Consider the following 26,083-nt stretch of genomic DNA (forward strand, 5'->3'; position numbering starts at 1 on the left):
ATCTCTCCCATGCCTAGTTAAGAATGTATTCAGAGCAGGGTCAGCAATCAAACCAGTGTCACCAAAGGCTGGACCAGATGTGCAGTAAAACCAGCTGAGCATGCAGTGAGTTTCGAGCAGGTTTCTGAAGTAGAACTCTTGCTCTAGGGCCCACATTGCACCAGCTCCTGCAAACTTCTTTCCATAGTGCTGTACAATGTGACATGGCTGTGAAATCTGACAGGGCTGCAGGAAGGAATGGTCCCTATTTGAAAAAGGGCTATCAGAAGCTGTTACATGGAGTTTGAGTAATTTTAGTACTTTTTTAACAACGGAAAAACAAAAACATTTGAAACATGGCATTCCTTTGGGCACTAAGTTCACCCAATTCCACAGAAATATCCTTTTATATCACTATTAAGTGAAAGGGTAAGGGGAGGCAGTCCTGCTCCTCTCCTCACTGTATTCCAAGAAACAATGAGCACAGACATCTGCTTCCTGCTACAGAGCCACAGTCAATCAATTATATAGTTAAGCTTACTATAAATAAAAATATTTTCTAGCAATTCCTTTAGGCTTCTGTGGTAATGGTTAGTCACCTACAGCAGTGACAGGCTGGATATAAATTGCAACATAAACCCAACATGAATTACTATGTTGAAATATTTTAATTTTAAATGTGACAGCTGAGAACATTTTTTTCACATACACACAAAGGCACAAGCAGCATGCATATCCTTGAACAAAGATACCAGAGAGGGTGACAGCTTGGAGTTACCATCTCAGAGTGAAAAATACATGAGTACATATATATAGCAATAAACTGAAAAGCATATATCTTTTACATATGTGCATATACACACACATTCTGTATGGCTGCACATACATTCTGAATCTGTCATTGTGGGATGTGATTAAGTTATCATGAACTTTGATAACACATCAATTCTTCTATGCATCTTCATTTGTGGCATTCATTTTCTTCACTGTGTCCAGAGTTCTGATGTCACACCTTCCTCCATACTCTATTACCTCTTCTCTCCAACCCCTTCCCAAAGGCTGAATTATCATAGAAATTATGATAAATTCATCTTTAAATGCAGCTGAAAAGTCAGTAGAGAATGAATTTGGCATCCCCTTAACTTATGTGTGTTATAAAAAAGTGATCCCAGTAGGATCACTGGGTCAGTGATAAAAACCTGCAGGTACTCAGGAGTAAAACATAGTTCTGAAATAGATCCTTTCATTTCCTGCCTTCCTATTTATTTTTTAACAGTTGACACTGATCTCTGCAACAAGGGGGAAGAAGCCGAGATACAATTTCAGTTCTTTATTTGTGTGGTCAGTCTGATAAGAGTCAGTTTTAAAAAGGAAGAACACAGAAAATACAATTTATCTCCACAGCATCACAACCATAATCATTAAGATTTGAATGTCATAGAGCTGAGTCAGCACTAGAGTGTGACTGTACAGAGAAACTCTATAGAAGGAACCAAGAGCTTAACATCAGAGCAATGCAAGAATCTGTTCTGGATCAGACCACAACCCTGTACCTCCTCTGGAAAGCCATCTAACTTACCCAATACAGCAGCTGAATCTTAAGAAGGAAAGGCTGATGTGTAACATGCTGACTATTACAATGCTCAATTGCAATTTCTCACAGGAATAGCAAAGAGCTGCTAGGGGTCATGAACTTCATGCCATCCTAGCACCAAAGGAAACTGCTCCTAACTGTGACTTTCTCAGGCTTTCTTACTCAGAAATAGAACCTCAACATGCTACTTTATTTTATCAGCGTGGTTCATGCATCTGTGCTGATTGACATATTACTATTTGTTGCATCCTCTTTTGAAAATATTTTAAACTTCACAGGAAAGCCAGAATCCATTCTTCTGTATTGCAAGACATCACATTTCATCTGTTTAACCCGAGCCCAACTGTTCTTTGGGTGTCCTGATAAGTTAGGACATCAATCTTGATGAGAGGTACCAGAGATGCAGTTTTGTGCTCATGACATACTGCTAAAAATTTATGTCTCCTATCCACTCAGCTTCCTGATTTCAAGAAACTGGGCTTTGTGCTAGAAATTAGAGATAATCAAAACTTTCTCCATTACATCAGAAGCACTTCAGTACCAAGCACTCTCTTCCTGTTATTTATTTGCCATAGTTATGGCCACCATGGTGTCCCCTCTGTGTTGGGGAAGTTCTCTGTCCTTCACAGGTAAACTTGACAACTTTTAGAGCTGTGCAATACTCATACTGCACTTCATTCCACCAAGGGAAGAGATAAATAATCCAGCTGAAAAAGAGATTGTCCTCTAGCTGTACCAGTGAGATAAAGATCCCATAATTTAGCAGCTGACTTGGGAGCTGTTCAACACAGACTCTAAGGACCCCTAACTGCAGCACCAAACATCACCATTACCATTTGGGCAGCATTTTACCTTTTTTGTTCCCAGTCCTTAACAAACCAAAGTGTTCTGTTCTACAACACCATTTCCCAGTTCCACCCAGTCACACCAGTCTGACCTCTAGTCTTCAAGCCATGAGAAATAATTCACTAAGGAATATACAGTTCCATATTAAAACAAACAAAAAATTAGAAGAGACTGGCAAGAACACAAACAGAGCGCCAGAAAATACCATCTAGCCACCTCTTTTCATTGCAAAAATCAGTTTCCTCCCAAGGGAACACGAAAACCATCCAAACAGAAGTTGTAATAACTTTATAAAATCCCCAGAGATGGGAAACACCTGCTTTCCATTGTGCACACACTAGTAACTTCTGAGCCTCAGCTGCTACTTAGATGCCTGTGTCCTTGTTCAAAAAAGAATTATGATCCTTAACCTAATTTACACAATAATTTAAGTCAAACTCCCTTGCCTGTGTGTATCCACTTATTGCACACCTTTTTTCTGACAGAACTTCTATCCCTTATCAGGGAAATACAAAGGAGAGCTACTAATGGAAAGACAGCAGATGGTGACAAGACAGCAAAGACTGTAATGAGATTTCTCAAAGTAGACAAAGAAAATCTATCCAAAGCCTCAAATCACATTTTTTCAGCCTCTTTTCCTAGCACTGGCATGTAAAATATTTCAGCAAATTCTAGCAGTAAATAATAAGAAAATCCAAATATATGGAAATACATGAAGAGTACTGAAAAGACAGGTTTCGGTGTGGAGCTTGGGTTTGGTTGGTTTGGTTTTGTGTGGTTGTTGGGTTTTTCTTTGAGTATTACAAGCACCTGTCCATTAGCCACCTCTAGTGACAGCTCTTGCCAAGACAGCATGCTGCTGCACTGCTGCTGCAGCACCCAGTGCCTGTCACATTTCGTTCATGACTGCAGTAAAGTGCCGCTTCCCATCTAAATACAACATGGACTCTGAAATAAAGTGGAGAAAAGAGAGAACCACATTAGTACCTTAGTATCAATACTGGGCAACTACAACTTAACAGACTGGAAAAAGGAAGAAGTAATCCACACTATCATCAAAGCATAAAATCTATGTGGCTTGCCATGAAGTCCTGTTGAATGATTTAAATGCCAATAGTTCATCTATTAAAATGACCAGTGTTCCAAGAGAAACAAATTAATCTTCTTTTACAGAATTATGATAAGAACATATTAATGGGATACTTGCCTCCATATGTCTTAGGTACAACTTGTGGGACCTCATTTTCTGATATAAATGTAAAATGGAAAATATTGGTAGTATGGTGCTCCCTGGTATTTGCATTGTAAACTTCACTGTGTACTCGAATTTGGATGTAGTTTTTTTCTGTGTAACAGACCTACACAATTAAAACAAGAGTTAGAGATTGTAATTTATCACCAGTGCTGAAAACTGGAACAGATTTCATTACACCGTTAAACAAGAAAAGTCCCACACTCTCATAACACATAGCTCGTTACCAGTGAGTAACACTGGTGACAGCAAAGACAAGGTCTGCTCCTTTTCAAAAGGAAATCAATTCCTACCTGTCCAGAAAGCAGTAGTAAGGATCCAACTTCGACTGGCTTCTGAAACATGATATCATCAACAGATACAATAAAGGGTCTGGAACCCCTGAGGAAGCAAAAGAGAAATTTCTTCTCAAGAATATAAGGGATGTTTGCAAAAAAAAAATATCTACTTGTCAGCATTTTAATGAAGGTTACTAGAGAATAAATCTCTTCTTAAACAGAGGCTGCAGGAACTGTAAGGAGTTATGTCATCACTTGAAGAAATCTCTCACACCAGTGAAGTACACACTTTCTAAGGATACATTATTGCACCATTATTGTATCTTATGACTTAGACTTTCTAGACAATCTTCATTACTCCAATCATACTTCCTAAGCTCAAGCAGTTAGCAGAAGAAGTTTAGAACCCACTCCTGTGTACTGAATGCAAAGATGTAATAATTATTTAATATAATGAGTATGTTATATGGTTTTGAAGTCCATCTCAATAGCTTGGTAAGATAAAAGAAAACAGAAAATGGATGTATTTTCTGTCTTGACAAGTAATGCTTAAAACCCAAGCTCCAGGGAGCAAGATGCCAATTTCTTTGTAAATAGGATAGATGCTCCAAATAAAGCAGCACTGCGCACTAACAGACTAACAGTGCACAATTCTACCAGACATCTAAATTTTTTCAGCTCAGATTGCTATTAAGTTGGTTCGCTCGGGTTTCCAACCGGTGTGTATGAGCAAAATGCTCTGGATTATATAAAAATTGCAGGTCCACAACTCACCCATAGCTGCAAGCAGTTGCCCATCCCAGTTCAAATGCCTTTCTCATGAGAAAACCCCCAAAGATCCTATTAAAGATGTTCCGTTCCTGTACACAGAAACAAATACCAAATTATTTTCAAAGCCTTGTGTTGAAGTCTGCACTTCAGTTCGCAGTATTTAACTAAGTCCCAACACCTGAATATATAAAATGCACTAATGAAATATGTAAGTAAAATTCAAAATGTCCAAGGCAACTTTACTTAATAGGAGCTCATCTGACTAATTTGATAGCATAAGATAACAACCTAAAATTGTATCAGCAACCAAAGGCCAAACTCTCGGAAACACTTCGCAAAGGAATTTCTTTTCACAGAATGAACAGTCTGGTAAGAAAACAAGGTCATTAAAAATTGTCCATTTTGCTGTGGTAATGCATACAAATAACAAAAACCTGGCAAAAGAAACTAGGTTCTAAATTGCAAGGACTGCGGAAGCCAAACAAATAATGGTTTGACTAATTGTAGGCAAAAATCCATAGTCATAGAATGGTTTGGGTTGGAATGTGTGGCAGCAGCTCTCTCTCCACAGAGAGCAGCAGGCACAACTCCCAGGCATTGTCTTGGGGAAGGCTGTGAGAAGATCAGAGAAAAGAATGATAAACAATTCTTATCTTCACTTGCTGCACCAGTTGTTGTGCACATATGGAATGTGTTTTAGAGATCTGTTTACCAAAGGGTGGTTTCTTAATTGGCCACTGGTGATGGTGTTTGGATTGAAGGACCAATTGGGTCCACCTGTGTGGATTGTGATTTTCTGTAAGGCCAATGGGTTTCTTAATAAGTGTGGTATAATAAAGTGATAGATCAGCCTTCTGAGAATCATGGAGTCAATGCTAATTATTACCTAGCTGGGGGCCTGTGACAACAGGAAGGGATCTTACAGACATCTAGCTCCACCTCCCTGCCATAAGCAGGGACACCTTGCAGTAGACCAGGCTGCTCAGAGCCCCATCCAGTCTGGCTCTGAACATTTCCAGAAATGGGGCATCCACAAATTCTCTGGGCAATCTGTTCCGGAGCCTTACTACAATCACAGTAAAAAATTTCTTCCTAATAGCTATTATAAACCTCTCCTCTTTCAGTTTAAAGCTATTACCCCTTGTTCTGTCACTATGTATCCCTGTAAAAATTCCCTCTCAAAATTACTTAAGTTTAACTTTCTGTAATTCATTAATATTTTTCAAAATACCTCAGGATGGCAAATCTGCAGGCCTTTTAGCTTTGCATCTTCCATCCACACTGAATTGGGTGGCAATTTACGACTCCGGAAACTCACTGTCCTTTGGAAGAGACAATAAACTTCACAGTCCACAGAATTAGCAGAATTCAGCAAGCCAAAAAAGCAGAAATAGCAAATGCAGACACATACTTAAAAAACCCACAAAAATATAGAACACCAAAATAAACCCAAAACAGAAGTGTTACCACTAAACACTGCTCCAGCTGACCTTGAAGCCTTCTCTAAAGCTGTCCTTAGATTTGTTACTGCAATAAATTTATGCACACGATCTTTCAAAAACTTTTGCTAATGTACAAGTTTATGTGAATGAAGAGGCTTGAGATAGGTATATGAAAGAAAAGATCAATCACAAAGTGCACGCTTTGTCAGAAAAGCCTTGTTCTGTATTTTAAGTCATAATAGGAAATAAAAGCACACAGTGAGCTAATAGAATAATTATACATCAAACATGCAGACAGTTCTTGAAGTTTTCAAACCTAGGCAGAAGTACAACCGCTAATTTTAAGAGAAAGCAAGTCTGCCTTTGGTAAACAGTTTTAAAAATAACAACTGTATAGGCTAATAAGTTAAAGAAATTATAAATTATCATAAATACAACACTGCACTAATGTAATGAAACATTGTTCTATCACTGTTGGTATCAGATGACTTCACACTAATCTCAAGTATAAGAGAAGCATGCTAACAACTCCCTCAAATAACGTTGTCAGGTACTGTATTTAAAACACATTGCAAGTTTATTTGGTTAAAAGGTGACCAGTTCCTGCTCTCACTGTTTTTTTAATTAGATATCATGGCAGAAAACAAATTGTGCTAGTCATGACTGAAAAAAAACATTCCATTCTCTTATCTGGTTAAACATTATTACCATTTTTCCTCAAAAATACTCCTAACAGCTTGTTTAGAACAACAGAAGACTTTTCTAAGAGCTGCAGATGTCATATTAAAGTTTGTACCTGCATTTCAAATAAACTACCATAGAATTTAAATGTGCATTTATTCCAGACTACTCTGTTACGAGCACCCATTCAAAAGGCAATTTTCTCTTTCACAAGATGTCAGTTCTCCCTCACCCCTCCCCTTCTTGCCTTGTGTCCAGTGTATTAAGGAATATGTCATGCACAATGTTTCTTTCTTCTGCAGTGGGAGCCATTTTCAGTAAGGAAGCAGTGCTAAATTCAACCCTCTTCAACTTGTTCACTGAATAGTAAAAAAAAAAAACAAATAGTATTAAAGTTCAAAGAAAAAACAAACAATGGCTCTGAAAATTTTAACCTGAAATCAACCATCTTTCCATTTATTTTTTCTTTTCCTCCGTAAGTTAAAAGCTGCATGGTGCTATAAATCCAAAGAGAAATGTAGCTTTTATAATTTTGACTGCAGTGAAATAAAAATAAAGCAGAAGTTCACTAGTACCTCACCAAAGTGATGAAGAACTTCTACACATATTTCATGACACCCACACACTGTTCCTACAGAAAACTTGAGTACTGCCCTCAAAGTACAGAGCATATCTAACAAGAAACCCTACAAAACAATCAGCTTCAGGTTTTGCCAATGGTACAAAATGAAAGTTTATGACAGAACTCATTACCATAGGCTGCAATGACTGAAATTTTAGCTTAAAAGATCTTCTGTCGATTTTATTCAGTCTTCAGTGTTTTTCTAATTCTCCATTTCAAAACTCCAGCTTGAAACAAATGAGGATGGAGCTATATGCTCCTTCCCCTGCTCTCCCACTTTTCCTAAGTTTCTTTCCAAAAGGAACATAAGCACCCAGACAGATAAGGAGCTGTGATGTCCTGCAGGCCCACCACGGGATGATCAGTTGGCCAGAGTATTAGGAGGCCCTGTGCTGCACTCAGATACAAAGCAGATGGAGCATCTTGCCAAGGGAGAAGTCCAGAGGGTGTGCAGGGCACATCAGGAGTGTCTGTCTGTTTAGCCCAAGAGTTTCCAAGCATGTGATAGCAGGCTTTTCAACTCTACTGACACAAATGGGACAGAACCAAAATCTCATTTTAAACAAATTAGGAACATTTCTAAGTAGCAGAACTCCTGAACTTTGCTTCCTCACAGCTATTAAGTTTAAACTGAGGCAGATGTGCATACTACCAGGAACATGACATACATTCCCCTTGCTTGAAGATTTCTTCCTCCTCAGGGCTCTCAGGAATGAGTGGATTAACAAATGCTGGCCTATGGACAAGAAGTTTTTTTAAGTTACAAATTTTACAAGAATTTGTCCCATAAATACATTGTAATAGTCTTTCATTTCTGCTTGCATACACAGTACAAGATGAAATTACATTCTTCAGGTTATATGATAAAAATAAATATGGCTGCCAACAGACTATCACATTAGCTTTAAGTCTGAAGAGGCAGTTAAATGATCCAACCACTACCTAGTACAATCAAGAAAGAGAAAGTGACACGTCTATGGTTTTTAAGAAGCTAAAATTTTACTCATAAATTATAATGAAAATTGTTCAAGAATAAAGCTGTTCAGAAACTCAGCAAATGAAACAGGATGATCTAGAATAGTCTAAAGCAAAACTTGACTGGTACCATTCCTCCTTGAACAGAAGAAGCACAGTGCTGTAGCCAGCAAGTGTTTTTATAATCTACATGCTCCCTTGACAGCCTTATCAACAGCCAAAAGCTGTTTACCATGTGTACCACTTATCAAAGATCATTACATGCCTTGAGCACAAGATTTCTGTTTATTTTGCTGCACAAATAAGTTTAACCTAATTATATAACATTTAATTACTTGCACAAGTAAAGAAAAACACTTATTTTCAAGAGCTGATTTCCCCATAGTTTCTAATTACTATTTTTTAACTTTCAAAATTTATACAAATGCTGAGAACAACATACATATACATACACACGCGCGCACACACAGAGACCTGCTGAAAAATTCACCTCTACCCCTAGCCTTTACTTGGGCTGGCAACAAGAGGCAGAGAGGTGCTTTTTTCTTAGAACAAGCTGATCTTTCCTGGTTTGCTAAACCCCTGGATTTTGGACATCACCAGCTCCTTCTCCATCGCAGAGCTCATTTCCCCTCAGCTCAGCACACATCTACATCAGCTCTCCTGGCCATGCCCCAAGCTCCTGAGATGCAAGTTTGCTATGGTCCCAAAGCCACACAACACTGTTTCTGTAGGGCTACAGCCAACCTAACATATCCTGTACCTCTCTGAAGGGTTTTGACCTCACATAAATACCCTCCTTATATGGACAGAATGTTTCCACAATACAGCTGGCCTGTGGCCAGCTAGCTTGTACAACAGCCATGGAAGTTTGCATCTATGTGCACAAGTCCATGTAGGCTTGTCCTCAGTCAATCTGCTACTGTGTAATTACAGCACATTTGATGTCCTTATTTTGAAAAATTAGTCTTCAAAATGGGAACCATAATATATTTTGCTTTCTTAATGTATAGTATGTTCACTGGTTTTAGAAAAAGTCTGAAGAAGAAAAACCTTCTAATGTTATAAGGACCACATAATTATATTAAGTAAAACCCCTTCATTAAACACATCTTTGTTAAATACAAGCAATTATTTAAACTAATTAGAAACAGAGAAATGTTTATTACTTGGGCAGGCTATCTAGGAAAGAGGTAAGAATTACAGCCATTTTTTTCTGATGCTGGAGTCATAAATCTAAACGGCAACTGAGCAGCCTTTTCTTCTAATAGCTAAGGAATTATAGAGAAAGTAAAACCAGAAAAATAACAAAATAAGTGTGTTTTTTGGGTTTTTTTATGTTCTCTGGGAATACTTACCAATTTCATTTTATTTATACAAGCAAGTTTTAACCTGAATTATTCTGATGACACCTATTAAGTGTATATTAGGGAATTAATGGTATTAGTCACTCAAAAACTATTTAACCACTGAAACTCAATCAATTCAAACAACTACTAGAATGCAGGTCAGTTTCTGGCAGACTCATTCACTTCCGTGTGCATTCAGACCAGTTACTCAAATTGACAGTAAAATCTGTTTAAAAAACGGGTCAGATCCCAAGACTACCAGCAATTCCTGGTATCATGACTGCTGAAGTTTGTCACAGGAAAGTTAACACTTGCAGAAAGCATCAGCTGTGTGGTTTATTTACCACCTACATTATATGGCTTCTACACATACAGAACCAGCTGCCATGTTTGCCATTTTCAGCATGGCAGAAGTCAGGAAATTTTTCCTGTCCTACAAATTACCTTTTATTCTCTGGGTCCCGGGCCACCATGACAAAGGTTGCATCTAACACAGGGCTGTAATCACCACCATGTAGCTAAAAGAGACAGGGAAAAAATACATTACTGAATTCTAAAATTGGGAATGTGCTTAGCAAGCTATTTACTTGACCTAAACTATTCAATCATACTGTTGATTCTGCTTACTTCCACATTCTGTCATTCCTTCCAATCCCTCCAACAATTGGTCAAAAATAAGGAAATAATTAAAACTTTCATTTCAGGAATTGTGCAATGTAAACATTTACTACTGAATGCTTATTAAAAACTTTGAGCAGGGAGGGGAGGAAATCAACACAGCCATTGTAAAAGGATCCACTTAACATTTACTCTGAGAAATGTCATAGCTTTTTCTTTATATATACCCCTAATTGCCACTAATGCCAGCACTGTAAGGAGTTCAGAACAAAAAGGTGTAACATTAGCCTCTACATGAGAGACTTTACTTAAGGATAACAGTTGAATAAAAAAATGTACCTGTTTACTTGAATTATCACAGAATCATAGAATCACAGAATAATTTGGGTTTGAAGGAACCTTAAAGACATCCAGTTCCAATCCCCCTGCAGGGACACCCTCCAAGATCAGGTGGCTCAAAGCCCCATCCAACCCAGCCTTGATCACTTCCAGGGATGGGGCATCTCTACTTCTCTTAGCAACCTGTTCCAGTACCTCACTGTACTCACAGTAAGTAATTTCTTCCCACTATCTCATCTAAACCAGTTCTCTCAGGTTGAAGCTGTTCCCCCTTGTCCTGTCACTATATGCTGTCGTATGCTTCCCCTGAAGCACCTCATGCCCATTGTAAGACAGAGAGAAGTCACAGGAACTAACCTGCAGCATGTGCATCTTCACTTCCATGGAGGTCTTCCCAACCCAAGAAACATTGCCTGTGAATTTGATGTCACAGTCTGGATGTATAATCTTCTGGCACAAATCTACAAGACAAATATTAGGGGTTACTGGAGACAGATCACTCACAACTAATACTAGACAGGCCAGACTTTCTAGGACCTTTATGTGATCTGAAAGTGGCAACACACACAAAGACAACCCAGAAAAGACAGTTGTTGCAAGGGACCTCACTGCTTGTCTGCAGTTTCTGGCTCTGCAGACTTTGGAGTAGGAAGCAGGCAGAGAGGTGGACAGACAGTAGACCCAATGGAGTGTTCAGCAGAACAGGCCACACAAGCAAGGTCCAACTCACAAAAACAAACACTGTCCAATAATGAAGCTAAGAATCTGCACACAAAATAAAACTAAACACAAAAGTGCAGGAACCATATAAGTTACATTTTGAAGGGAAATTACATGAAATGCTGAAAAGCATCTGTAGAAGCCTCCTCCCAACTCTTGTCAACAAAAGCCAGAAAACTTCAAAGCTAAAACAAGATGAAGAAAACTAAACAGGAGTGAAAAAGGTATCCTCAATAACAACCATAGGAAGGCAATAGCTGATGAAAGAGTGAGACAAGGAGATGAAACTATTTTATTTACTAAATTACCACTTACTGATTTTATCCACCAGAGCTGTAACTATGGATAAAGGAGACCTTTGCTGCATTTCCTGCTTGGTGTGAGTGTAGCAAATAAGAACTGTGAAGAGATCAAAAAGGGAGCCAGCTCTTTAGCAAAACCGTAAGTGGAGCAGATCAAAGTCATCTTTACAAAGCATAAGAGGTACCTGGAAAAACAAAATAGTGTCCTACTATGTGAAGCAAAGCTTCCACATCTTCATGTATGTAACACATGGGATTGCTATAAAGAAATCAGCACCAGCTATCTCAGTTTTATGCATATTTACTTACTACGAAGATAAATTTAACTAAGCATTTTAAACCAGCTCATCACTTGACTTCCAGTCTCACATAATCTCTCCACTCTACCTCTGCAGCTCCCTGTTTCAGACTCTTCCTAGCTTCTATTTTGATTTCATGAAGGCCGTCCAAGGATACATGCCATCTGAGGACTTTTTAAATACGGATTCCTTTAAAGAGGTGGAGATTAAATAGACTGTGCCTTACAGGCACAAAACAAAAGTCAGAGGTATTTATCACACTGCAATTACTACTAGCCAAAGCACTATTTAAACTAATTAGCTTTGTTCATAGGAGCACATTCAAGTAAACAGGCTCCTTGGAGTAATTCAAGGCTGCAAAGATATGTTTTTTTTCTAGTGTTCCTATAATTTTCACTCAACACAGATCTTCATTATCAAAAGTATCTGTACTGTACTTAATGAGATAAGACAGAATGAGTCCCCATATGGACTATTCACTTAACGATCCTTGCAGGGCCCTTCCAAACCAGAATATTTTGTGATCTGTGATATGGAAGATCTCTATCCTTCCAAGTAATCTTTTTTTCCCTATGTTTACTGAAGGCACAATTCTAAAACCTGTTAAGCCTATCAACTTATTGTATCAATATGACCACCCTGAACATCATTTAATTGGGACAGAATCTTGATTAATCCAAAATAATACATCCCCAGTGGAACTGACTGAAGCCCAGTATGACTGCAAACAAGGCAAAGACATTCTATGCTGTCACAGGAAAAAAATTGGATCTTCACAGATTTCTGGGGGAATTAAACAAAGCACAGAATAAAAAACAGGCTCATCTCATCTAACAATGCAGGATAACCAACAGTCTGAAGTCTCTTTTTCTAATTCAGGACAGATACTGAAATCAGTATCTTCCACCTCCCAGGAAGAAATATCAGTCATGCAGCTATTTCATCTATCCTCGATAGACATGCATTCATTTCTTTCTCTGCCTTCCTCAATTTTGTCCATCTGGTCTCTCAGAAGGAACAGAAAAAATATGTTCTATTCACAACTTCCCCTTAATAAGTACCTAATTCTTTGTCAAAAACTTCCATCAAAAATCTCCCAACCAACTACAGAACTAGGATGAAGGAGGAAATCACCTGGTGATGTTTTAAGAAAAAGTATCTGCCAGTTTTATTAACAACTTCATACTTATTACACAAAAGAAAAAGATTGTGAACTTTTCAAGACCACAAATAAATAAAAAGGAGAAAAAAATTAAGAAAGCTAACTCATTAAATTACTGAGTTGGTTTTACCCTTAAAAACAATTTGCAGAACCTGAGAACATATACCAGTTGTTTTTAACTTGTTCTCAATGGATACATAACATTCTTTCCAGATTATACTCTCTTCTCCCCAAAGGGAAGATTATAATATTTGCATCTCATTAACTGTTGGTGTTTGTGGCAGTTTTGGTTGAGATTTTTTTTTACAATTAAAAAAAATCCTAAGTTTTCATTTTCAATATGCACACCACAAATTTTCTCCGAGTTCACACTCAATGCAAATTCATAATCTAGGATCACTTTTCAGGAAAATTATTTTTGCAGCTGGTCCTTTAAAAATCTGACAGAGGCAAGACGCCAAATAATTTTGCTTCCATCTGTTCTTTACCATCCTTCCTTCTCTTTCACTACCAGTGTCTTCTTTTTTCCGTTCCCTTCTGAAATGGCAGAATTATGTGTTTCCCTCCAAGGTCCTACTGTGTCACACCCACCAGTACTTAGCAGTAATCAAACACACTTTGTGCAGCCTTTACAAGGGCATAGGTACATACCTCCTAAACTGTCAAGATCTTCAAGTATCCTTCCAAACCTGCAATACAGGGGGTTACAATTAAATACTTACATGGCAAACAGAAAGTTAACAATTTCCTGTAGGTGTAACACGGTTGCTTTGTTACCTTACAGTGTTGTGAACATTCAGGTATTTTTCTCTTATTTCAGGCTGACTTCCTAGAGGCAGAATAACTTCCAAGTAGCTATCCTTCATTCTCCTAGGAGGGAGATCTTCCTGCCGTTTTGCCAGTAAAGTATGAAGAGCTTTTCTTTCTTGCATTGCTTGCACATGATCCCTGGTAAGAAAAAAAACTTTTATTCTGAAGTGCAACAAGAGAACTGAAACCTTAACTAAAAGATGTCACATCAAAGATTATCCAAGTTAAAACCAAAACGTAGTAGAAATAGCAAGACACAGTGAACGCGTCTTGAAAAGAACGTGAAATGCACAAAATGAGAGATGCTAAGACTATTACAGAAATTTTTTAAATAGTTTGTGTACAAGTGGCAAGCACACACTTCACACTAATGAGATTAACAAAACGCATCTAATTCTGAAGGCTACCAAAATCATTCCCCTTGAAAACAACAAATCACACATAATTTAACCTATGAGGTCTTGCACATATTCATGTCTTCCAGAGCTACAGTATCACAAATCTTCCACACTGCCAATTTTAAAGGACTGACCATCAATTTACAATCTCTCCCAAAAAGTAAAGTTGATGCAGTGTTGGCTAGCACAAGAAGTAAAGCAGATGCACAGTGTTGGCTACCCCTAATGACAAGTGAACTAATCTGCTAAGATTTGCCATCATCCACAGGTGAGCTCCCCCATTGCAGTGTCAGTTCTAACAGCAAGCTCAAAGACAAAGAAAACAAACCTACTCTCTTCCTACACAGACATCTTAAAATCACAGAAAGTTACAGAAAGAAACAACACAGAAAAGGGAGAACAATTCCTTCAGAGTTGCTTTTCCAGCACCACCAAGTCAGAGGGGCTGCAACTCTCACAATGGAGAAGGGGCCAGCTTACTGTCACTTCTTTCCAATCTACCATGTTGATTCTTTGCACAGGTATCTGCAAGATGGAACAGTCCTCCCCAACACGCTCTCTTACCTGTTCCGAACTTCCCTCCCCTTAAAAGTGCAACCTGGCTGAATAAAGCAAGTAATTCTAAACATCCCTAAAATCAACACCCATCTATTAAAAAGCTAAGGGTTAAACATGCAACAGTTCTGGTATAAAGCCAAGCAGTATGCAAAAATATGGATCCATTCCATAGAGAAAGAGCATGCATAAAACATTAAGCAACCAGACTTAATGGTAAATTTCTGGATGTGTGCCATTCCTTCAAGTTGTGTTTGCTGCATTGCTAAGGTTTCAGTGACATTGTGTTTAACAAAACCAATTAAAAAAAAAAAAAAAAGAAGAAGACATAAAGAAAACAACATAAAACCATTTCAACAAAAAAAAATATTTTGTCTTAAGTTTTGACTTGGGATGAATTCTGGGTATTAACCACTTAATATGAAGACCTACTTGGCTGAGTATTATTTCAGAAAGTCAAGTTTCAACATATTTATATTACCTCTTTTCTGTTTAATAAGTTTCAGGGAAATGCAAATAATCCATGATCAAAAAGAATGAAAGTCAAGTAGAAAACTTCAATTAGTTTCATTTTCTTGTTTGTTTTAAACATGAGATGTGGTTTACCTCAGCTGGGAAACAAGATTACCATGCAGTTTAGAGGAAACAGAAAGATAACAACCTCCTGCAGAGGGTTAATTATTTAAGTTATGCCACTAAACAGAAATGGAATATTACTGGATGACTAAAGAAAGATGCAAGAGCCTCTTATGATGCATCTTAATGCTTTTTAAAGAAGTTTTTTCCAAGTTCTTTCAGTGAAAGGCTTAAAAGAAATTAATCAGAAAGTAAATCAGCAATTTGTCTACAAACATAGAGAAACCTAACAATAAAAATTTAACTATATTCTTTTTTCACCAGCTCCATCCTGGCTCCTCTGAGGTCAGCAGCAGAATTCTTCTTGGCTTCCACTTCAGAATGTACTCTTCAATACGCAGAAGTATTAGGCTCAATGCAGTAACATTTTTCAACAGACAAATACTGTTACACACTGCAGTACTAGTCATACAGTAACAATAATTCATCTAAATACTAACTAGCACCTGCCCTAAACATTCTGAGGAATGTTTATGTATTTCTGAAATAACCACAACTCCATCTAGACTACATTTAACGATGAACAGATTAATAATTTTAACTACAAGTACAACAACAGAATAAACACATAAGCAAGATATTTCTTTTTCATAACAAATACAAAATGCCACTGGCCTTTACAAGAGAAATCACAAACCAAAGTCTCCTTTTAGCAAAATCAGTGGCTAAAGATGTTCCTCCAACATGCATTCCTCTCCTCTCCCAGCATTTCAGATATGTGTCCATCAGTCCTTCCCCAGCTCCCTTTTCAGGACCCCTATCAAGCTGTTCCTCAGATTTGTCCTCTTCAGTCATCTTGTGGCCTAACTCAGTTAAATTCCCAGCTGTTCAGTCTCTGCATGTATCAACTCTTTGTCACTCTATTTTTAAAGTGAGTTCTCAAAGGCTACACAATCCATGTCCACCCAACCTCCCTGTATTTAACCTGTCACTCTCAAGCACTCCCATCTGTGATCTCCCTGGCTTTACTTCTTCACAGTAGCTAAAGAATTAATTAATCTGCAAAGCATTTCTGCTGTATTTTGTACAGCACGAGAGAAGTACCTGTCTAAGAAAAACACTGCTCTGGTGATCCTGGCCTCAGTCTGCTCTCCCTCCAGGATGGGAGCAGTGGGGAAAAAAAACAGATGGAAGATCAGACTTGACCAGAGCCCTCTAAAATCTTAGTTTTCCAATGGCATTTCTATATGGCATCATTCCTCCTCAGCCATTTAGGGATGTGGGAAAGGTTTTTTCATAAACAATTTCTAGAGCTGTTTCTAGCTGACTTGATGAAAAGTTCAAGCCCTCTCATGCTTAGACACTACTCTTACTAAGCAAAAATCAGGTTCCCATATTCAGGCATTTTTGTTAGAATGACTGAAATTGTGTTTAGATAAACTGAGTCAGAAGGCCTGGATACATCAGACACTTCACCCAGGCATGCCTTTCTTCAGTTCCCTATCACTGCACAAAGTGGGAAAAAAGAGCTCAGCAAACACAGCCAAAATTAACAAAAAAAAAAGGGACCAACCAAACTGCAATGAGTAATTCCTCCAGACTGCTAAATTGATTTTTCCAGACTGTAACAGCAGAGGGTTACAGTCAATTCTGGTTTATTCAATGTAATGGATGGGGAGGAAAGTAATTTGAATAAAGCCAAACCAGCAATTATTTAAAGTATATGTAAATTAATCAAAAATTAAGGTAGGGGAACAAAGGAAATGCTCCAGATGCTCCTGATTAAGAAGAGGCAGATCCCAAGTTGACAATTTTCCAAAGAGACACAGGTGCCATTCATTGGTACATAATGAACAAGCTCAGCTACCTCTGAAACCAGTGCAGGATAAACCCACCATGTAGGCAATCCACCTAGAGATAACTCAGCAACACAGATTGACAGTCAGACTCTACAGCTACTAACTCCCACTGGATTTAAAACTAGTGGGACAATCTTGTAAGTACCAAGATCAGATAATTTGTTTCTAAGAGAAATCTGAGAAATTTGTGATCCACGAGGTATCAATTCAGAAGCTTTTTATCAATTACCTTTTAGTGGGATCTTTTACTTCCCCTGACAGGAAGCTAACTATTGCTAATTTCTACTACCACAACCCTTAGCTCCATGCTGGTTTCAAAAATGAAGTAAAATGCATGTAATGCACACTGTACCTCCAGTTGGTAGATGCTCCCACTATATCCCTCAATTTGCTCCGCACTGGAAAAAAAAAAAATCAAAGCAAATCAAGCTTAATTATGCAAGTGATAAACATGAGGTTGTTTAGTGTTAAAGGCACAATCCTCATCCCAGAACAGGAAGCTTAAGCAAATTCATGCAAATAGCAGCCCAGAAATGAAAGTTTGGCCAAATTCTCTGCTGCTGTTAGTAGGCATATCACAGTAATGGTCTGAGTAAAATGATGCCATAGCTTATTGCACATAGTCAACGACGAGTGTTTGTTAGTGCAGTCACCTCCAGTGCTAATTAACAGCTGAAAGACAGCATGGATCAAGATTAGATTGGGAAATTTTGATGTGAAAATATTAAGCCTAAACACAAACTGTGGAGATAACACAAATCAGAAAGTCATAAAAGAACATAAAAGGGAACAGTGCAGCTGGGAAATGGAATGAGGAGAATACCAATTAAATAATCCCACCCACAAAGGCAGGCAGTATCAGCAGACTGGTTCTTGCCAGCAGGGTTTTATAGCCCAAATTTTTAGCATTCTGGAAGAACACAGTGTTAAGACACTGAAGACAGGCCTGTACAATTTATTCTGGCCCTGTTTCACTCTCAGAGTTAATAGTAGTTCTGCACAATTTTTTCCTAAATTTCAAGAATAATCTACATAAGCATCTTTTCTATTCCTTCTCAGATGAGATTGTTAAGTGTGCTAAATTCCCATCAAATTTACCAAACTACTCCATGGCTGGTGAATGTTGGCTATTTAGAAACATCTGAAAACAAGCAGCAACAATTCCCAAGCTCAGAATAGAAGCTGAGAATTGTATAGAAGGGATCCCTTGCTTATATACAAAGATCTTTTATACCAGGAGGTTCAAATGTTAGGGACACATCAAGGAAGAGCAACCAAAAAATAGTCAGAATTTCATGGTAAAATTGAAAGAGGCTGCTGGTGAGTCACAAACTGATTCTTTAGTAGGCTTGGCATTTTTCAAACTAAATCCCCTGTCAGAGTATTCACAGTGTTCAGCAAGCTGGACTATAAACCCTGGAGGAGCCTAGCTGAATTCCTAGGATTGAAATCACATTCCACTCTCTCAGTCAGATCCGCTCAGCTCTGCTCCCCTCCTCCTCAGTCACTTCAGCTTCTGCCCAAGTCCCCCCACACCACCACTACTGTTATACCCCAAACCTCCCCTTCCCTGCTCCTTCCCCTGCAGCACCCTCAGCCCCTGTCCCTACACTCCCAGCCTGTTTCTGCTCTGCCTGCTAGAGAAGCACCAGCCTGAGCTAGAGGCAGGCAAGGAAATGACTGCAGCCAGCACATGGGTCCAGTGACTCACCAACAGCCAGCAAACACCAGTGTCCGTGGCTGACCCCAGCACCAGCTCTGGCACCCTAACAGATCTCTGATTTGGAAGCCAATTTTCACAAAATTTTTGGAAATATGTTTCTCTTTGAGACTGGTGGCTCATCTGCTTTGGCTGACATCAACAAAAGGTTCTGGAAGATCAGGAAGACAAGAAGATAGGTGGACAAAGACAAAAAATAGATTGCTTAGGCCTCATTTCTTTACAAAATTAGGCTAAAAACATGTTTTGACATTAGAAGACTTCTACTACTAATTCTAAGAACAGAAAAAAAATTTGAAGGAAAGAAACTGATTGAAAATCTTGAGAGGTGTTTTCTTTCAGAAACAGGGAAGGTCTGATTCCTTTTTCCCTAAGCAGCAGCAGGCTTGCTTACAGAATAGGTATTACTTTCTTGTTACTCATACTCCACCTGTGAAGCTGCCATTGCATGCATTTGATCAATACAGTGTTAGCAGAAACACTTACAGCTTCTAGAACACAAAACCTCAATTTTTCAACAGTGTGCAGACTGTGCTGGGATGAACAGCAAATAAACAGCACTTTATCTTTGCTTAAACTAAATTCATCTTCCTTTTCAACTCTAAAGAGGTAAAAAGCTCTGAAAAAAATCTCATGTCCAAACCTGTATACAAGCTACTAGTCCCATTTAAGACATCTGATTTCAGCTTTAGGTATAAAAATAAATATTTTCCAGGCTGATAACATATTAAGATGTTTATCTTAACAATAAAAAGGACAAAGTGTAAAGCATTTCTAAATGTTGTCAAACCAAATCTAGTCCATTTTATGGTTCATAAGTACACGGTTTTTAACTTTTCCTATTTTTTCCTCCTGGGAAGACTATCTGCTCTTCTAGATATTAGAAATTTAACTAACAACAGAAATTTAAGTAAGAAAATTAAGCACAAAAATCTATAAGCTATTTCTTTTCTTATCTGGAAAATGTCTTAATTGGCAAAACGGTTATAGCATATGGGACCTCTCCATCACGCTCACAATAGCATATTGCACAGTATCTCCTAAACTGGCATCAGTGGATCATCAATGCCAGAGCAGCAGGGTCTGAGTTTATTTGCACTGTTCTGTGGAAAAGGATACGAGGAAGGCAGCTGGACAAGATCACTGCATCCATCTCTACCAGTGAGATCCATGTCCTTCATGCTGATGCCTCCCCAGCTGCATCCAGGTTCAGGGAGACCACCAGCTTTGGTACACAGCTTGGCCTGGACTTAGGTGAAGGATGCAGATTCAAATGTCTAAAATGATGCCAAGTGCTGCAGGAGTTGTTGCCGTGAGAGATTTTGAATCCCACAAGCCTCTTAGAAACGTTTTATCTAGCACTGTAGACAGAGTGTGCTGACAGAGATTTAGTGCAACACTGCCACAATTAAGACCAGGGCCATTCACCAAAGGCAAAGGGGCTTTAAACAAGGCAACAGAGAAGAATGATGGCACTTTATTTTTATCAGTGTTAAAGCAAGGAAAAACAGTAGCTGAGTAAGTTTAGTGTTATAATATTTTAATATGTACAAATTACCACAACACACCATTAGTCACATGAATGGGTGACTGTCCTGTGGAGTACAAAACACAGGTTAGATTAACAATGAAAAGAAACAATGCAATTTACATCAAATAAGGAGTTACCTGATTATTCTACCTGCTTCTGTTCTGTTTAGGCACATGCTCCTTAATTTTAGTAACTGCAGGCAATCTATTTCTGATTTACAGTCAGTGTCCTTTAGTTTTCAACTCAGTTTGTCCTTTCCTTACAAGCCAGCTTTCCAGTTCCCTGACTATTGACTCTGTGTGGTGTCTGCTTCCAGTGTAATCCCAAACAGTTCTTCAAACCTGGGGCTACCATGTACAGCTGACAAACACTTAACTTTGGAAAGACTATCTGTAGCATTTTTAAGGAAGTGGGATGAGAGTTTTTCAGAGGAAAATTATGAAGTCCTGCTCTGTGTAGCCTTTGGGAGAGCCATGGAAGAAGTGAGGGCATTCACAATGGGAACCCAAAATTGTGAAAAGGAAGCATGAGGAAAACTAGTAAGAAAATACTGGGTATTTTGTGAAAGCATGGATACCAAATTGAAGAAATTGTGAAAAGGAAGCATGAGGAAAACTAGTAAGAAAATACTGGGTATTTTGTGAAAGCATGGATACCAAATTGAAGGTATAGTTTACATAACAGTAGAATAGTTTACATATCTGCAAAATTTTGAATTTGAACAATTTTGAAACAGAATCTCAAATGTTTAGTTATTGTAGTCCACAAAATATTAGTACCCCTTGGGGTACAAGGATGACCTCAGTTTCACTGTCTTTACTGGCCTTCTAGATGGCATCATTTTAAAATATTCAAATAAACACTCAAGGCAATCTGCAAGTATGCAACATCATGTATCCTTGTTTCACTCCTTCAACTTCCTAAATTGCCATTTATTAACAACAATGAAAATAAGTTATCTAACAACAAATAACCCTCATTTTCTCTTTTATTGGATAACCAGTAACTGTTGGTGTCTTCTGTTTCAAAGGAAAAAAGATCTCAGAAATAAGCAGAACTCCATTAAGGAATTACTTATGCCTGGCTCCAGCCTTTTTCCTCCTGCCCTTTTCAAAGCACAAGGGATTAGAATGCAAGAAAATATTTTTAAAAGCTTCTGAAACAGGAGCATTATAGCTTATTACTATTACAGCATTGAAACAAACTTTCAACACAAAGCTCTATTGACATGAGCAGTTTCACGAGGCAATGCTGCTGATCCGACTAAAAGATTTCTACAAATTTGCAAAATTAACAGGATTGACAGATTAAAAGTTTTGTACAGCATTATTTCCACTCAATTCTCCATTTCTTGGCCATTCTCTTCAGTCTCATTGTACCTATCTGCACTACATGGACTTTCTATCAAGACCCAAGCTGAGCAGCAGTTATCCTGCCAGAAAAGAACCAAGCTCTGCCAAGGCTGAAGAACCAGAGGAGCCTCTCAATCTGCAGTTTCAATGATTATGCATATTTGTGCCATTCACCTCCAAACACAGTGATTTTCTGCTGCTTCCTGAACACTTCTACCACAAGCTGACAAGGGCACGTTCATTATCCAAACCATATTAATACATGAAGGGACACCACCTGAAAAAATAAACTCCTCACTAACATCATTAAATTTTCCAGAGCACAGCCATCTACCTTACCTTCAGACATGTCAGGAAGCCCTGGGGAGGCATTAGTCCCAGAAGTGAGTGTCCTAGCCAGAACAGAAGGAAGCTTCCTCATGATGCACAACCTATAGGCAGAGCAGAAGAATTTAGTGTCATTAAAAATAATCCCATGAAAATAATTTAGGATTTAATGTTGGATTTATGCTGGTGATTTTAGAAGCACAGGTCTTTACTTTCAGCTTGATTTTTAGAACTAGATACTATCAGTTCAACAGTTCCACTAATTACTTGCTACTAAAACAACAGAGGTGCCCTTAATGCTGGTAAAACTCCAGTTAATGCTGTGGATTCTCCAGTGCAAACAAGGGTCTCATTCCCCTTGAAATTCCAATTGACACCTTTCGTTATCTAAATACAAGAGAGAAGAATGCTTCACTGGTAGTAATTGTTCTCTTCACTGACTATTCAGATGCCCTGAGACAACCAATTTAGACTCAACACTAGTTTCTACCTTGTAGCATCTTAACACAGATGGGATCCATGTGCCTCTAGGAAATCATCCATGACCTTAACTATGCACTTCTCCTGCACTTGGCTGGTGTGCATAGCAGTGGAAGGAGGAATATACCGAAAAGGATTTCACAAGATCTCACAAGCAGTCCCGTTCAGCTAAGCCTGGTTTTCTCCTCCAAAGCCATAACCATTAAGCAAGAAGGGACAAGCATGAAACCCTTCAGAAAATGCAATCCACCCACAATTCACTAATTATTCTACAAGGTAACTAGCCAGCACTACTCCTCTAGGCAAGCATAACTGTGGTAACACAAAACACACAGAGGGTGTGTAAACCCCCTGGTGACAGCTCACAGCATCAGCCTAACAAGGAATATGGATTACTGGTCCCTTCATTTTCTTCCTCCAGGACTAGGGTTCCACCTCAAAAAAAGGAAAGGTGGCAGGTCCTCAGGCACCAACAGAAAAGCAAGGCCATTTACACATCTCACTCTCTTTCTCCCTTCATGTATGTGTACGCTATCTACACATATGTATCATGTACACACAGGCCTTCACTGTCTGCAGATGCACATGGAGGCCTTAAGAGAGTAAAAAGGAAAACAAACACACACACACACACCAAGTAACAAAAAAAAAAAAAAAAAAAAAAAACCAACACAACACTCTGAAGGCAGCGGAGTCCCGTATGCACAGGAATGAGGTGAATGGCGATACGCCTCTGTGACTGCTGCAGCCTCGGGACTCGGTGTAGCACGGCACGGCACGGCACGGCCAGCAAACGCCTTCCCGCCGCAGCCGCGCCCCGCGGGGCCCCTCACGCCCGAGCCCGCGCTGCCCGCGGCGCTGCTCCGTTCCGGGTGCCCCGCCCTGGCCGCGCCCCGGCCCCTCATGGCGCCATCTCCCCCGGCCGCCGTTCCCCACCGCGCCGCAGGACGCGGGGCCGCCTTACCGGGCGGGCAGCATGGTGCTCGCCGGGTCTGTCACCGCGGGGCCTGCCCAGCCACACGGTCCTCCCGCGGCAGACTCGCGGCTCGCCGCGCACAGCACGGGCTCCGGGCCGCCCGCAGCTGGCAGCCCTCGCTCTGCCCCGGGATCGCCGCACCACGGCCCCGCTCCCTGTGGCGGCCGCTCCCCGGGGCGGAGGTTAGGGCAGGACACCGTTAGTCGTCGGGCGGGCCCGGCAGAGCGGGCGGGCCCTGCCGGGGCTTGCTCTTAATAAACGTCGTTATTTTTTTCGTTTTAATGCTCCATTTTTTTCACTGTGCCGTGAGGAAGGCGGGCTGGCGGCGCTCCGCTGGGCACTGTGCCCGGAGCCTGAGGCGAGCCCCAAGCCGTCACACGGCCTCCTGCTCCGGCCCGTCACTTGGTGGCACTGCTAGGGAAGGGAACTGCGAGCCTCGGAATTTTCCAAGAGTCTTAAAATCGTGAAGAGTGACGTTATCACTCTGTGCCATACCCTGAAGGAGGGTGTACCAGCCCCAGGCAACCAGCGACAGGACGAGAGGACACAGTCTTATGTGTGTCAGGGGAGATTTAGGTTGGACATTAGGTAGAACAATTTCTTCACGGAAAGGGTGTTTAGACACTGGAATGGACTGCCCAGGGAGGTTGCTGGAATCACCGTCCCTAGAAGTGTTTAAGGAAAAACTGGGTGTGGCACTCAGTGCCATGGTCTGGGTGACACGTTGGTGTTCAGTCACAGGTAGGACTAGATAATCATCTCGGGCCGTTTCCAACCTAATTCACGTTGTGAAAATACAGCTGTGTGCTTTGCACAGCCAAACAATCAACAAGTTCAAGCAATCAGATTTATTTTTTTTTTTATTCCTGGGAGCTGAAGAAACTTAGAGAGCGACGACAAGGGCCCTGCACTGGGGTGTGTGGCAGAGGGGCAGCCCTGGCTCAATACCAAGACACCACAGAGCCCATAAGGACCAGAGCATTTGTCATAATCGTGTCTGCACCTCCTGGGGACTGGAATATATACCTGTGTCCAGGTGCAGCCCATGGCTTCCACACCAACCACAATGTTTGTGGTTCTTACTGGCCATTTCAGCTTGCCAACAAAACAGTGTATACAGGAGGTACAAGGTAGCCATGAAGTTGCTAAGCACACTTTGCTAAAGACTTAGTAAATGACCAGCAAGATTGGATGAGGATATGAGAAAACTCTGGCAAACACAAAGTACATTGACCAGAGTATTCCTCACATGTAAGGGTAACACCTGAAAACTAGATGGTCTTTAAAGTGCCTCCCAACCGAAACCATGCTGTGATTCCGTGAAAAAGCTGAGGGCGCTATCGCAAAGCTTCTCGCTCATCTGGTCGTGGGAAAAAAATGTGGAAACCTGGTATGCATGTGTGCTGAAAGTTCAAAAATCAAGGTGCCACGAAAAGAATCACCTCTAGGCAGTGCAGAAGCCTGTGCCAAAGACAATCTGTGACTGTGATACATAATGCAAACAACTACTCATTGTGCAAACCCCTCTTAGTTAAAAGGAAACATTTCACAGGTTTCTTTTTAAAACCTGAGATATTTCCCCCTGATTTAAGTACACTGCAGGATCAGAGCCAAAGGGACTTCTACTGTATCCAAATACAATACTTCTATTGTATCCAAAACTGAGGCCTGGCTGGATTTTTTCCCATCATTTATTTCTATAACTTTTATACCCCAAATCATTTGCACACATGATATAGATGATTTTTGGATTCAGGCAGATAATTAGTTATGTCTAAATCCCAAATGCGTTAAACTGCGTAATTACAAATGGCAAATAAGATGCATTAGCCTACAGGAATAGGGTTCTAATGATCTAAAAAATGTTTTCAAAGATAATAAAGAAAAATTATGGGCCTTTTATTGCCAGCATGTGGAAATTCATGTAGCTTGATCACATGAAACTGTTAATTTTGCATTTACCCTGAATTCTGAGCATTGCTTATGCAGTATTTATTTAGTATTTGGACTATTTTGACAGAGATTAATATTTTTTTCTATGTGCAGCCTAGTGCTGATAAACTGTAATTTTAAGTGGCTTGAATAAAACATCAGAAGCAACTGTGAACTTATAAATATCAATGCAAGGTTTAAGGATTAAGAAGAAAACATCCAGTTGAAAACAATAAGAGAATCCCAAATGTCCCAAAATCATGAAAAATTACAGGTCAACACTGAATATTAATTGCATTTTCCATATTTTGCTCCAGACATTTGACAGGACATACAAC

The 26,083-nt window shown here is 39.6% G+C and overlaps 1 protein-coding gene across 5 annotated transcripts; it reads right to left on the bottom strand.

Moving 5' to 3' along the window:
- Positions 1 to 628: 628 nt before the first annotated feature.
- On the bottom strand, positions 629 to 24,244 carry ACOT9 (acyl-CoA thioesterase 9). Of its 5 annotated transcripts, XM_021552949.3 has the most exons (16): positions 23,802 to 24,202; positions 22,370 to 22,461; positions 20,716 to 20,742; positions 17,780 to 17,825; positions 14,007 to 14,177; positions 13,881 to 13,918; positions 11,782 to 11,865; positions 11,104 to 11,207; positions 10,234 to 10,307; positions 8,134 to 8,201; positions 7,091 to 7,202; positions 5,952 to 6,042; positions 4,724 to 4,809; positions 3,965 to 4,052; positions 3,627 to 3,777; positions 629 to 3,367 (listed from the first exon to the last, which is right to left on the bottom strand). In XM_021552949.3, exons 1-16 carry the CDS (start codon positions 23,813 to 23,815, stop codon positions 3,309 to 3,311), a joined length of 1,305 nt encoding a protein of 434 aa, XP_021408624.3. In that variant the 5' UTR covers positions 23,816 to 24,202; the 3' UTR covers positions 629 to 3,308. The 5 variants fall into 5 exon arrangements, with proteins under 5 accessions (XP_021408624.3, XP_021408625.3, XP_085416060.1 ...); XM_021552950.3 differs by lacking the exon at positions 20,716 to 20,742 and having other exon boundaries at positions 23,802 to 24,244; XM_085559934.1 differs by lacking the exons at positions 17,780 to 17,825; positions 20,716 to 20,742 and having other exon boundaries at positions 23,802 to 24,244.
- Between the last annotated feature and the right edge of the window lie 1,839 nt (positions 24,245 to 26,083).

The sequence above is a fragment of the Lonchura striata genome, chromosome 1 (assembly GCF_050655825.1).
Source record: "Lonchura striata isolate lonStrDom1 chromosome 1, ASM5065582v1, whole genome shotgun sequence".
NCBI classification, from domain to species: domain Eukaryota; kingdom Metazoa; phylum Chordata; class Aves; order Passeriformes; family Estrildidae; genus Lonchura; species Lonchura striata.